The 14,528-nt window shown below is 45.6% G+C and overlaps 2 protein-coding genes across 3 annotated transcripts in view; one reads left to right on the forward strand and one right to left on the reverse strand.

Moving 5' to 3' along the window:
- The window catches only part of PIN4 (peptidylprolyl cis/trans isomerase, NIMA-interacting 4), a 147,586-nt gene that overhangs the window by 107,032 nt on the left and 26,026 nt on the right, over window positions 1-14,528 (forward strand). The window lies entirely within an intron of this gene.
- RPS4X (ribosomal protein S4, X-linked) lies at window positions 3,220-8,753 on the reverse strand. Of its 2 annotated transcripts, none has more exons than XM_008070862.1 (7): window positions 8,626-8,753; window positions 7,491-7,568; window positions 6,427-6,607; window positions 6,120-6,217; window positions 4,904-5,075; window positions 3,906-4,063; window positions 3,220-3,406 (listed from the first exon to the last, which is right to left on the reverse strand). In XM_008070862.1, exons 1-7 carry the CDS (start codon window positions 8,626-8,628, stop codon window positions 3,305-3,307), a joined length of 792 nt encoding a protein of 263 aa, XP_008069053.1. In that variant the 5' UTR covers window positions 8,629-8,753; the 3' UTR covers window positions 3,220-3,304. The 2 variants fall into 2 exon arrangements, with proteins under 2 accessions (XP_008069053.1, XP_021574638.1); XM_021718963.1 differs by having other exon boundaries at window positions 3,243-3,406; window positions 3,896-4,063.

Genomic DNA, 14,528 nt, shown 5'->3' on the forward strand with positions numbered 1-14,528 from the left:
AGGAGGGATCCCCGGAGCCCAGCAGGTCGAGGCTGCGGTGGCCAGGAGCAGCCACTGCACTCCAGTCTGGGCGACAGAGTGAGACTCCAACTCAAAAAAAAAAAAAAGATAAAGACTTTTTAAAAGCTGTAATATATTCAGGGTGCAGTGGCTCGCACCTTGTCCTCTACTAAGGAGGCTGGGCAAGAGGATCTCTTGAACCCAGTTTGAGGCTGCAGTGAGTTATGATTGCACCACTGCACTCCAGCCTGGATGACAGAGCCAGAACCCATCTCTAAAAATGTAAATTAAAAAATGCAAACAAAAAACTTTAAAAACCTGTAGTCATTGCACAAAAATGAGCAATTATTTTGAAATATCACTATTGATTCTAGACATATTTTGAAAGTAGAGATACCAGAATTTTCAGATAAAATTCTATGTGAAACGTAAGAAAAGATGAATCAAGGATGTGCCAAAGCTTTTGGCCTGAGTTACTGGTAAAATGGAATTTGCCATGACATGAGATGGGGATACCTAGGAAAGATAGACTGATAGGCGGGAGGCAGGGGTCAGGTGGGTAGCATCACTCTTCCTGCATCTGTTAGCAAAAAGAGCACAGGATTTGTATATCAAAACATCAAAATGGCTCTGGAAACTATAAAGTACTGGACTACGTAAGCCCTGTTTATATTCTTCTTCAAAGGTGTGCTGTTGGGCTGCTGACTGGGTGTGAGGCTCAGCCTGCTAGAGGCACTGGGATATAAACCAAGTCCAGTAAAGTGCTGCTGGCTCCAGTCTATTTCATCTCAGGACCATTTGTCTACTTCCCTGCCGAAACGATCTCCGAGGTTTCCTTCAGCTCTAAGGTTTTATGAATCAAATTGGAAGGCTTAAAAAGTTTTAAGCCTAGGCTTGGTGGCTCAGCCTATAATCCCAGCGCTTTGGGAGGCTGAGGTGAGTGGATTGCTGGCGCCCGCGGGTTCGAGACCTGCCCAGGTAACTTGGCGAGACCTCATCTCTACAATAAACCAAAAAATTAGCTGGGCATGGTAGTGCGCGCCTGTAGTTCCAGCTACTTAGAAGGCTGAGGCGGAAGGATCGCTGGAGCCCAGCAGGTCGAGGCTGTGGTGGCCAGGAGTGTGCCACTGCACTCCGGCCTGGGCGATGAAGTGACTCCAACTCAAAAAAAAAAAAAAGCCTTACAGACACAAGCCATTTTATTTGGAAATTTGGAGTTCATTTCTACGATATAGGACCCATTGGCTTAAGTCTACTAGTACAACCTGGTATTAGGATGGAAATCTTCCCCACAATGGGGAAGTTGCTAAAAAAATCCCCCACCAAAATTCTGTGCTAGTTTAACAAATAAAAAATCAAAACAAATGCATAATGTTAAAGTCTGCCAGTGCTATGAGACTACAGCTTAACACCAATTCTCCAGTTGTGTGAGATGGCTCACCAGTGAGCACCAGAAACCACTGCTTTGATGGAAAGGTCCAACTTTAAGTCTTCTTGAAATTTTCTACATTTGTTTTGGTTCCTTAGCCAAAATCCAAATTTCTTTAATTTACTTAGAACAAATCTAGAAAGAAGCAAAATGTGGCCAAAGGTGTGTTAAGCAGGGTAGCAGCAAGAGCCCCAGTATTCAGGGACCCTGCACCCAGGTTACCGGCTGAAGCCCTACCCTCTGGCCTTTCAGTCTCACCTGTCTCAGGGGCAATGCAAGATTACTTCTGACCTGGTCTTTCATCAGAATTGGCTACCTGGATGAGCTCTATTCTCTTGGCAAGAAAAACCATGCTTAGGCAAGATGTCTGGCAAACCCATTTTTGCACCCCTCTCATCCCTGATTTGGCTGGACCCAGTTCCTGAAATTCCTTTTTTCCTTCTTAGGTAGAGGTCCTGGGGTTCCAGCCAGTCATGCTTTTGAGCCTGCAGTGAAAAGCAGAGAAACCCTCTGGGGTCAAATCCCAGTGTCAGAGATCCCTGGGTATGCCTCCTTAAGCTGATTAGCTTGGATGTTGGTCAGTTCTCTGGGAAGACCAAGTAATCTGTGCCTCCTGACTCCAGGCCCACGATGCAACCAGGGTGGAAACACTGCCCCAAGCCACAGTGCCTCATGAGACTTCTCTGCTGCTGTACCACAGGCCGGGGTACCGAGGGATGACTTCACGTTTATTGTATCTGAAAGATGCCCAAAACTTTTTAAAAAGATTTTCTTCCCTAAAACCATGATGGTGGGATGACTAAGCTCGAGCATTCTGAAACAAGGTATTGAGGGTAATGCTGAGATACAGCAGTATCTACTGGGTAGTGGTTCTTATCACAGGGCAACTCTCCTTCTCAGAAGGCATTTGGCAGTATCTGGAGTAATTTTTGGTCATCACAACTGGGTGGGGACGGATAAGTGGTACTACATATAGTGGGTAGGGGCCAGGAATGGCGCTACACATCCCACAGTGTACAGGACAGCTGCCTGTAACAAATTACCTAGGCCCAGATGTCAATAGTATCAAAACTCAAAAGCCCTGTTACAGGAGGCAAGGGTGTTTTTTGTTTTTAGCAGGAAGATCACTTCATAGGGTAATACTAACAATGCAGGATAAACTGATACTTTTGGAGAAGAGACTGGAGGGCTTGGATTGAGACACAGGTATTAAGAGCAGGCCCCATGAAGCAGGGGCACTTCCTCCTAAAATTGGCAAACCTGACATGATCCTACACTTTTAGGGAAGCAGTTCATTTTCTACATGGTTTGTTTTGCCAAGTCCTCTGAGAAACAGGATTACAGTGGCAGTTGGAGAATGGAGTACCATGTCCAAAGTAAGTGCACTACTTTGCAACATCAATCATCTGTACATTTGTAATGATGACCCTTATCTACAGCTGGAGATTTGCACTTGGCATTTGGCAAGCTGGGCACAGGAGTGAAAAAACAGATGAACTAGGCTTATAGATGGGCTAATGCAATAAAGACCGGAGTAAGAAAATGAGGGTGCTGATTTTTCAAAAAGTCAAGAGAATTTAGTAAGACAGAGGGACCCCCCCCAACCCGGGTTTAATAAGTTTTTCGCCAATTTAAGAATCAACACTCTGGGCTTTCTTGGCCCTCTTTAGCCCTTAGCTAGTTGCTGTTCCTTTCCCAAGTCTGGCGTGCTTTACTTTCCACCACTGCCCAAGCCTGCCTGAGAACCCAATCACTTGTCACATTATAAAATAAAATAGCAGGCAACTAAATTTTTGTAAAAACCAACAGGCAATGAACCACACTGTGTTATCTTTAATTAGGTAAAGATCTTTTTAACACGTCACAGAGACCATTTCACCCACTGCTCTGTTTGGCTGCCAGTCTTTTGTCTCTCTCTTCAGCAATGGTGAGGCGGATACCTTTTCCTCTGGGAAGAGAAATCCATGGTTTGTTACCCTGGAGAAGAAAACAAGGAGATTCAAAACCTGCTACATTATCAACTCCATTAGCAGCTTGGCACATGCTACAACTGTCATCTCATGTAACAGAACTGAAGCCTGTTTGCGAACTAGGCAGTCCTAAAACAGTAAAATGACGGTTACAAGAAGTCATCTACTGCTTGGGTTGCTGGGGCTATTCTCTAAAACTTGCTATACACCATTCATAATTAATGTCTTAGATGATTACTATACATAGCAGGGACTTAACATTTATTGAAGCAAGTCCAAGTTAAGTGGTACCTGAGGCTGTTAATTTCCAAGTAAACACAGCCACTGCAAACTTAGTGCCTAAATGTAAGCTATATACATTGTCACTGGCACTTTTCACCAACCAAGGTGATTGGGTCCCCCACTGATTCCATGATGCTAAAAAAGCAGCAGAACCAGCCTCAATCCCAGGAACACCCACATCTACATGTTTCCCTGGACTAGAGAGAAGGGAAACCCAGACTTACTTTGCCAATAACAAAAATGTTGGAGAGCCGAGTGGCAAAGCTGTTGCCATTGGCATCTTTTACATGAACCACATCAAAAGATCCAGGATGTCTTTCTCTGTTGGTGATCACACCAATTCTTCCCAGGTTAGCACCTCCAGTCACCATACACAGGTTACCTAGACACGAAGAAATCATCTACTTCAAGCAAGGCACTGTGCAAACTTACAACCACCCCAAGTAACAAATAACAAGCATCCCAAAGATCCTTTTCTCCATATTGAGCCTGAGTCTACTCCCATGGATTTGTGGCCCCAGCTAGGATTCCCAAGCTCCTCTTAAGAAATGTGTTTTTAGCCGGGCTCGGTGGCTCAGCCTGTAATCCCACGCCTTTGGGAGGCTGAGGTGAGTGGATTGCCTGAGCCTGCGGGTTCGAGACCCACCTGGGCAACCTGGCGAGACCTCATCTCTGCAATAAATCAAAAATTAGCCGGGTGTGGTAGCGTGCACCTGTAGTTCCAGCTTCTTGGAAGGCTGAGGCAGAAGGATTGCTGGAGCCCAGCTGGTGGAGGCTGCGGTGGCCGGGAGCGGCCACTGCCCTCCAGTCTGGGCGAAAGTGAGACTCCAACTCAAAAAAAAAAAAAAAAAAAAAAGAAGAAATGTGTTTTTATACCAGATCTCATTTCAGCTACCCAGAATATTCTAAGCATTTGAACCTCTGGAAGAAAAATAACATAAACCCGGGGGCTCGGAGCAGATGGCTTTTAAAAAAAACAAAAAAGAGGGGCCGGGTGCGGTGGCTCAGCCTGTAATCCCAGTGCTTTGGGAGGCTGAGGTGAGAGGACTGCCTGAGCCCGGGGTTCAAGAACAGCCTGGGCAACTTGGTGAGACCTTGTCACTACAATAAATCACAAAAACTAGCTGGAAGGATTGCCTAAGTCCAGCAGGTAGAGGCTGTGGTGGCTAAACAGCCATAACACTTGGGCCTAAAAGAGGAAGCTCAGGTACAAGATGCTTACCAGTGTCAAACTTGATAAAATCAGTAATTTTGCCAGCCTCCAAATCAATCTGAATGGTGTCATTCACCTTGATAAGGGGATCAGGGTAGCGGATGGTGCGAGCATCATGAGTCACCAGATGAGGAATTCCTTTTGTGCCCACAAAGATCTTTCTTACTTTGCACAACTTGTACTAGGAAAAACACAAGGGTTAGGCACATTTAGTGTAGCTTACATGCACTATGCTCCAGAGTGGATAGAACAGGTCTTTCCAAGTCACAGGCTTGAAAATGCAATTAGTAGTTAAAGGCAACAACCTATACAGGACCCATGGGTCTCCCGAACTGCAACAGAACTGTGGCCCTGATTTTTCTCTCCATCCTTCATAAATATATGCTACATACAGCCCCTTCTCTAGTCTAGTCTTCCTACATTTATTTTCTTCTTATTCCTGAATCCCCTTCCCTCACTAAAGTCCAAGATACTGAAGAGCTCTACAACTTTGCTGACAAGGACACAAAAACGTGGTTGGATGTCCACTACTGTGTGTCTCCTTCTCCAATATAAGTTCCACTCCACTTTAAGCCTCATGGGGACTCTTCCCTCTTAACTCTCCCTGATCTCTCCTAACATGTGTTCTTTCTTACATCAACGGACCCCCCTATATCACAACTCAGTCTTGTCTCAAACAGTAATTACATTACCAGTTCATCTAATCAACAGTATTTCAATTCTGGATCTCTACTCCCTGATAACCTTCAAGTAAATCAAATCAGATGCCACTGGACATGCCCTCCAGCCTGCTGATAACAAGGCAGTGCACAAATAAATTAGGAGCCACATAAGCTAATTGAATTAACCTTCACTTACAGCCAACACTTCAAGAAGCCCTAAACTTTTTTGTAAAACCACCACAACAAACTGGATTAAATAAACACTGTAATAAATCTGAAACTGGTGCCTCAAGGACTATCTTATCAGTCTTCTCCATCAACACCTTCCCCTCCCCAAAGCCAGACCCATAAATGGAGACATGGCCAAAGGTCAATAGGTTTGGACTAGATTGGTTTTCTGGTCCCTTATCTTTAAAGAGGGCATACTCCAGGTACCCATAATGGAGTTCCTAGAAATCACTGTCGCTTCTAAGAGATAGCTAGGAAGGCATTGTTCAACTAGAATTCATTTCTATCACAAAAAGGACAATCTGTTGGAGAAATTAACTTCAAACAACATGCACCTTGGCCTCCTCAGGTGTGATACGATGAACAGCAAACCGACCCTTGGTGTCATAGATCAGGCGGAAGTTCTCTCCAGTCTTGTCAATGCTGATGACATCTGGTATCAAAGAAAAATGTTACTACAGTGACCCCCACTAACCCATGATGAGTCAACAACCAGAGTTCATTAACAAAACCCCCATGTACTTTCTCACTTCAAACACCAACAAGAATTCTGAAGATTAATGATGCTAGAAAATCTTATTTGGTTATCACACTGGTTTCCCATCACTAAGTGTCTCCACAATACTTAAAACTTCCACTTACCCATAAAACCAGCAGGGTAGGTTATATCAGTTCGGACCTTGCCATCGATCTTAATGAACCGCTGCATGCAGATCTTTTTTACTTCATCTCCAGTCAGAGCATACTTAAGTCTGTTTCTTAGAAAAATGATGAGAGGAAGACATTCTCTCAGCTTGTGGGGACCAGTGGATGGACGAGGAGCCTATAAAATTATAAAAGTTTATAAATTATTCTCTCCTCTCTCTTTTTTGAGTTGGAGTCTCACTGTTGCCCAGATTGGAGTGCAGTGGCTGCTCCCAGCCACCGCAGCCTTGACCTGCTGGGTTCCAGCGATCCTCCCGCCTCAGCCTTCCAAGTAGCCGAAACTACAGGTGCGCGCTACCACGCCTGGCTAATTTTTTGATTTATTACACCTCTACTCGTGCGTTTACATAGGTGTACAAAGCTTACAAAACTATTGCAGACCTTAAAGTTTTACTGTTGTTTTCTTTTTCTTTTTTTTTTTTTTTTTGAGTCGGAGTCTCACTCTGTTGCCCAGACTGGAGGAGTGGCTGCTCCCGGCCACCGCAGCCTCGACCTGCTGGGCTCCGACCATACTTCCGCCTCAGCCTTCTGAGTAGCTGGAATTACAGGTGCTCGCTACCATGCCCAGCTAATTTTTTTGATTTTATTGTAGAGATGAGGTCTCGCCTGCCCAGGCAGGTCTCGAACCCATGGGCTCAGGCAATCCACTCACCTCAGCCTCCCAAAGGCTGCGGGATTACAGGCTGAGCCACTGAGCCCGGCTTACTGTTGTTTTCTTTAGAGAACCAGGCTCATCAAGAATATGTGAGTCTTTAGTTCATGTGTACCGTGTGGTATGTGGAATAAATGACACAAAAATATTAAGAGTGGAGGAGGGGTGCAGCTAGATAGCACAGGGCCTTCAAGAGCAGAGGAAGTCAAGAACAGATATTTCCTCCCTAGTCTGGTCCCCAAATGAGTTGTGAGGCACTTAAAATAGCAGGCACTACAAGAAACATTTATGAATACAGTAATCAGACATGCCAAGGAACAGTATCAGATATCTCCCTTAAGATACTTACAAACACACCGGTCAATTTATCCAGCATCCAATGCTTTGGAGCTGCTACCCGCTTCAGATGCTTCTTGGGACCACGAGCCTGAAACAAAGGATTAGATTGCAATGTTAAGTGAGTTCAGGAGTCTTCAAGAATTGATTACAAAAACTAGTGTGTAACTTTCTTTTTTTAAATTTTACTAACTTTTGGACATCGCACAGGTAAAGTTTGTGCCTCCATCTGGTCCTCATTTTGCCCAGTGTGAGATCAGGTACCCTTATCAACGTTGTGCCCCTCTGTAACTTTTGAAATAACTATTCTTTTCAGAAGAAAACCAAACAAAACCCAGGGCTCCAATAAAACAGAGAAGCAAAATCATACACAGAACCTAGCAAATGCTGTTTAAGCTCGGTACACTGCAACCAGCCATCACATTGTACAGAGAGCATTAATTAGTTACTATCTTCCAGAATCTGCTAAAGTATCTTCACGCAACCTCTTAAAACGGCCCGTGCTTACATAGGTAAGGTTCTTTCAAGGACACCATGCTAGTGAAACGGCCCAGAAACCCATCTGTGCTTCTACTTGTTAATCAAAGTAAAAATATCACAATATGACAGTCTAGTTTTGAGGTGTCTGGCACAATATCAAACTGACATTTGCACAGCCACGTGTGCTGCTCCCTGGTAAAGCCAAATGCCGATACCAATTTTACTTTAAAAAGAGGCAGGAAGTCTTTTCAATGTTGTGTACAGATGCTTAGCCGTTACACAACGTAGTCAGGCCGTGCCAAAAAGAATGATTAAGAAAAACCCTTCTCCGCCTGGCGGCCCAGTGTCACCTGCCCCGGGCTCGCAGTCTGAGTTCCTGGCCCACCCAACTCCAACCCGGCAAGAAAAGTTGCTTCTCCGGGGATCAGAGGATGTGTGGCCTGGTCTGAGACCGAGGCCTTTCCGCAAGCGGCACCAGATCTGCCCCCCCCAACTCTAGGCCGGCGCTCGCCCTCCGCCATGGAGCCTGCCCGGAGCAATCTCGTAGGCCGTGATCCTTTCGCTTCTGCCAGGCCATCCCTCACGGGAGCCCCAAGGACCCGGACAGCCCCAACCAGAGGAGGATGGAAGCGGATAAGTCCCAAGAGCTCCTAAAGCCGCAACCTTACCATGGCTGTGCAGGTCACGGAAAGAGGGCCGCCTTCTTCCGGTGCGCGGAGAAATGAGGGTCGGAGGCTGCGCGCGCCGGCTAATCAGACGCTCCGCCCAGCGCAGTACCTTCCAGGCGCGTCGGGACTCTGTCTTGCCATCTGCTGGTGGGAGGTCGGAGGTTCAGAGCTGGGGAACTTCTGGCAAAAGAGGGTGTCTCCTCAGGGCAGTCTCCTCCCTCCTCCTTGTCCGCACTTCCTCCCCGCATATTTGCGGAGGGCCTCTTCTGTTCCTGATTCGGTGCTAGGTGCTGGGAATACATAGATGAACTAGATGAGACCCCCGCCTTCAAGGAGAGTTCAAAGTGAGCTACTTTGAGCCCCACGTGTAGATGATTATATAATAAATACAATACACTTTAATAAACACTAAATATTCTTTCTTTTTTAACTCGTCTCTGACTTGAAACTCAATTATTTTGTAAACATATTTTGTCTGTCCCTTCTTTCAGGTTCCCTCGAGTCAGCCAGTCAGCCCATACTGAAAATTGGGAAGAGCCAACAACGTTTTTTACTCTTATTTCTGTGCAGACTGCCGAGAGGATGGGCTGTAGGAGGTGGGAGGTAAAATCCCTGCTTGAACCCTGACATCCTCCCCCTCGCTTCCTGAGCACTTACAGAGTCTCGGGGAAGAGAAGGAACATTAGAGATTACCTACTTATCTAACTAAAAGATCTGATCCTGCTATTTCTCTGCTTTGAAACTGCCCTTGACTCTCCTTCCTACCCTGAGAGAGAAGGTCAGAGCTTTGTCTGGCCGGTTACTCCCTCCTCCCATCCCAAATGTCAAAGCTCAAGCCACTCCAAACTAATTTGCTCTAAGAGAGCTGGCACTTTCAGGACTGCCTGTGGACTTAACGATTCCTCAGCTTGGAATTGCCATTAACAGCCCAGCCTCTTTCCTAGGAACCACCTAATCCCACTCCTTAGCCTTGGAGATACTTTCAACTCATGTCCCTTTGGTTCTGTGAGCTCCTGGTCCCCTCAGGCAGGGTAAATCCCATTCTTGCACCAGAGCCATCTTTTTAAACTTGGTGACAGCACTTAGCACATTATGTAGCAATGACTAATTTGCTTGTCTGTCTTCCACTAAACTGAGGATCTCCAGGGCAAAGCCTGCTCCAATTCATCTGGGCAGGCTTTGCCACCTACCAGAGAGCTTGGAGCTGTGTCCAGCACTTGGTAAATACTTGTGGAATGAATAAATTGAGTCAGCATCCCATTCATTGTGCCAAATCCTACTATACCATACCTGAGAGCATCCAGCCTGTGACTGAATTCTTCCCACCGTTGAATCAAGCTCCGAACACATGAGGTGCCACTTTACAAGTCTCTGTCTCTACCATCCACTTCATCTCTCAGCAGTCTGCAGAGGAACAAGAGAGAAAAAACTGTATGTTCTTCTCAACCAGACAGTATTAACTAGGAGGGCAGGGATGCCTCTTTGTCTAAAACTGGAGTATGATCCATAATAAAGCATGTTATAAATGATTAGTGGGTGCCGGACTCGGTGGCTCAGCCTGTAATCCCGCGCCTTTGGGAGGCTAAGGTGAGTGGATTGCCTGAGTCCGCGGGTTCGAGACCCACCTGGGCAACTTGGCGAGACCTCATCTCTACAATAAATCAAAATGAGCCGGCCATGGTAGCGCGCGCCTGTAGTTCCAGCTACTCGGAAGGCTGAGGCGGAAGGATCGCCGGAACCCAGCAGTTCGAGACTGCGGTGGCTGGGAGCGGCCACTGCACTCCAGTCTGGGTGACAGAGTGAGACTCCACCCCCCTCAAAAACAAACAAACAAACAATAAATAAATAAATAAATAAAAATAAATGATTAGCCGGGTTCAGTGGCTCAGCCTGTAATCCCGCGCCTTTGGGAGGCTGAGGTGAGTGGATTGCCTGGGCCCGAGGGTTCGAGACCCACCTGGGCAACGAGACCTCATCTTTACAATAAATCAAAAAATCAGCTGGGTGTGGTAGTGCATGCCTGTAATTCCGGCTACTTGGAAGGCTGAGGCGGAAGGATCGCCAGAGCCCTGCGGGTCGAGGCTGTGGTGGCCGGGAGCGGCCACTGCACTCCAGTCTGGGAGACGGAGTGAGACTCCAACTCAAAAAAACCCCCAAAAAACAACAACAAAAAAATAAATGATTAGTGGGAAGGATCAATTAGTTGGAGGTGAGTAACAGAGAGAGGGTGATAGCAGAAGGTTTTCAATCTGGGGGCACTGGGAAGATGGTGGTGCAGCTAACAGAAATGATGAAGGCGTTGATCTGAGAGTGAGGGATGACTATGGAATTTACATTTAGAAAGGATAGGAGAAATGACTGGTTAGAGCTACAGATCTCACTTAACCAAAATCACACAACCCTTTATGGGAGGGTGGAGCTGGTCTCTTGCCTCCCAGGTCGGTGGTTGTTTGGTTTGTTTTTATACCATGGGTTGTCAAAGGACTTGAGGGATATTATTTTCTTTCTCAATTTGTATTTGTGCACAGGTGACATTCTAACAACAATAAAGAGAATTTGGAAAGAGCTAAGTAAATCGCAAACAGTACCTCCCTGAACACCCTAAACACATCATCTGTATTCATTTGTTCCTGTTCTCATCCTGATGGGTTTGTGTGCATGCATACTTTTACATAATTTTAGTCCTAGCATACAGACCATTTTGTATTCTGCTTTTATTATATTAGAAACATTTTCCAAGTTGCTACATGATCTTGATAATTACTATTTTAACAGCGGCATCATATTCCATTAAGTGAATGTCCCATAATTAATAAAAGTTCTCTTTTGTTGGACATTCAGTTTTCTGAACTTTTTCTTTTACTTTTTTTTTTTTTTTTTGAGTTGGACTCTCGCTCTGTTGCCCAGACTGGAGTGCAGTGGCCGCTCCCGGCCGCCGCAGCCTCGACCTGCTGGGCTCCGGCGATCCTTCCGCCTCAGCCTTCCAAGTAGCCGGAATTACAGGCATGCGCTACCATGGCCGGCTGATTTTTTGATTAATTGTAGAGATGAGGTCTCGCTGCCCAGGCAGGTCTCGAACCCTCCGGCTCAGGCAATCCACTCACCTCAGCCTCCCAAAGGCGCGGGATTACAGGCTGAGTCACCAAGCCCGGCTTGAACTTTTTCTTTATTATGAATGTTTTTTACAGTGAACAGCTTCCTTCATACAGCTTTTTCTTTCAGTTGAATGATTTCCTTAGAATAAATCTATTCCTTCAACCAACATTTAAGTACCTACTCTGTGTCAAGCTCTGTATTATAAGCCTGGGATGCAGAGATGATTAAGATTTATTCCTAGCCGGGCTCCGTGGCTCAGAATCAGTGGCTCAGTCTGTAATCCCGCGCTTTGGGAAGCTGAGGTGAGTGAATTGCCTGAGCCCGCGGGTTCGAGACCCACCTGGGCAACTTGGTGAGACATCATCTCTGCAATAAATCAAAAAAATTAGCTGGGCGTGGTAGCACGCGCCTGTAGTTCCAGCTACTTGGAAGACTGAGGCGGAAGGATCGCTGGAGCCCAGCAGGTCAAGGCTGCGGTGGCCGGGAGTGGCCACTGCCCTCCAGTCTGGGCGACAGAGCGAGACTCCAACTCAAAAAACAACACCAGCAACAGCAACAACAGCAACAACAACAGCAACAACAACAACAACAACAACAAAAGATTTAGTTCCTGCTCTCAAGGAACTCACATTATAATGGAAGAGGTGGGAAGGAAAGCTAGAAGAAGCTCATCAGAGAAAAGATGGCGGTGAAGCAGGTTGGGATGCAAAGGGCTGCTAAATCTTAAATATCTTGGAGTTTAGCCTGTAGGTAGACAATGGGGAGCCATTTAAAGATTTTAAGGAAGATGGGATCAGTTTTGTGCTTTAAGACGATGACTTCAACTCCTCCCTGTAGAATGGTTTGAAGGAAATGTGAGTGACTTAGAGGACATGGGTCAGGTCTATTTCAACAATACAAGTAAGAAACAGGAGGGTGAGACCCAGATCTGTAACTGTAGGACTGAGGAGGAGGAGGCAGGTTCAAAAGACACTGCAGATGGAGTATTGGCAGGATCTGGCTGGGGAATGATGAATGTGCAGGAGTGAGGGACAAGGAGGTAATTAGGATGACTCCCAGGTTTCTGGCTTGGTGACTCAGTGATGCATTCACTGGAACAAGGAGGAGGCAGAGGAGTATGCTTGGGGAGATGAGGAGGTCAGGCTGACACATGGGGCTGAGGGAGTAGGAAATATCAGTCTGGTGATATAGACACAGTTCTGAGCTCAGGTGCATGATCTGGACTGGAGACACAGTTGTGGGAGAATTGGTGCATCTGTGATTAGCTCATGGGAGTGGTTGACAGTAACCATTAGAAAGGGAGCACTATGTTACAGAGTTTGAATGCTTTTAGGGTAGCGTGTGTATACTGCCAAAAACCTTTCTCCAAGAATCCTTGCAATTTTTTTTTTTGAGATGGAGTCTCACTCTGTTGCCCAGACTGGAGTGCAGTGGTCGTATCCCGGCCACCGCAGCCTCGACCTACTGGGCTCCGGTGATCCTTCCGCCTCAGCGTTCCTAGTAGCTGGAACTACAGGCGCGCGCTACCACGCCCGGCTAATTTTTGATTTATTGTAGAGATGAGGTCTCGCCAAGTTGCCCAGGCGGGTCGCGAACCTGTGGGCTCAGGCAATCCACTCACCTCAGCCTCCCAAAGGCGCGGGATTACAGGCTGAGCCACTGAGTCCGGCTGAATCCTTGCAATTTTACCATGCCAGCCTGGTAATTACTTATTTTTAACTTTTGCTAATGTAATTGTTTTAATTTGCACTAAAGATAACCACTAGTGAGGTTGAACATTTTGCCATTTACTCATTCCATTTCCTCTTGTTTGAAGTACCTCCGACCATTTATCTTTGGAGAATATGCTTTTCGGATAGATTTGCATGAATGCTTTATAAAATATAGAAGTTAATCCTTTGTTATATTTGAAGCAGATAGTCTCATCAACTGGTTATTTTTCTTTTGGTTATATCAGTGTATATATTTTTGGGATTTTATATAGTCAAATCTATTGATCTCTTGTAATTTCTTCTTGACACTTCAAAGCTTAGAAAGCTACATCAGCTCAAATATCTACTAGATAGATCTACTCAGTTCTATTTAATAACATATAGTATTTAATTTTTTTCTAATTTGAGGATGATAAAGATGAATAGAATAAATAGAAAAAAAATTGTCTTCCCCCAAATGGTAGCCAACCAGTTTTTTTACTGCAATGTGTTGAATGATAGTTCCTCTGTTGTTTTGTAAGAACTACTTTAGCATATAATAAATGAAATCACATGGTACATGGTTCTATTTCTGTAAGTGTGGGCATAGGAGATGAGTCTATGGTGAGAAGAGAACTGAGACATACATCTCAGCATCCTGTCCCAGATCACCAAGGGGGATGAATGTATATGAGTGGTTCATGGTAGTAAGTCAAGCCATCGGTGGGGCAGTGCAACCCCTCCTCGTTCATCTTAAAGACTAGCCCTTCATGCCTCATGTTTTCTGATCAACTTACTGTCAGCAATCCATAAACCAACACAGTCTACTCTGCCATATCTCACATTGCTTGGAGATGAGACAGAGCGGAAAGAGCACAGTTTGAATCTGGCTCTGTGTGACATTGAGCAAGTGGCTTTGCCTCTCTGAAGCACAGATTCTTTATTTGGGAAATAAGAATTACAATATTAGGGAGTGGGTGGGGACTGGCAGTAGTGAGAATCTGCCGGGGGAGGGAGGGCACACCTCATCAACAAGGGTACCCGCATAATGAACATTTGTATTCCTAACCCTGAATTGTACCCCTTATCTTTTTTTTTTTTCAGTTAGAGTCTCAC

Source organism: Carlito syrichta, unplaced genomic scaffold (assembly GCF_000164805.1).
Source record: "Carlito syrichta isolate Samal-C Ts95f unplaced genomic scaffold, Tarsius_syrichta-2.0.1 Scaffold314047, whole genome shotgun sequence".
Classification (NCBI taxonomy): domain Eukaryota; kingdom Metazoa; phylum Chordata; class Mammalia; order Primates; family Tarsiidae; genus Carlito; species Carlito syrichta.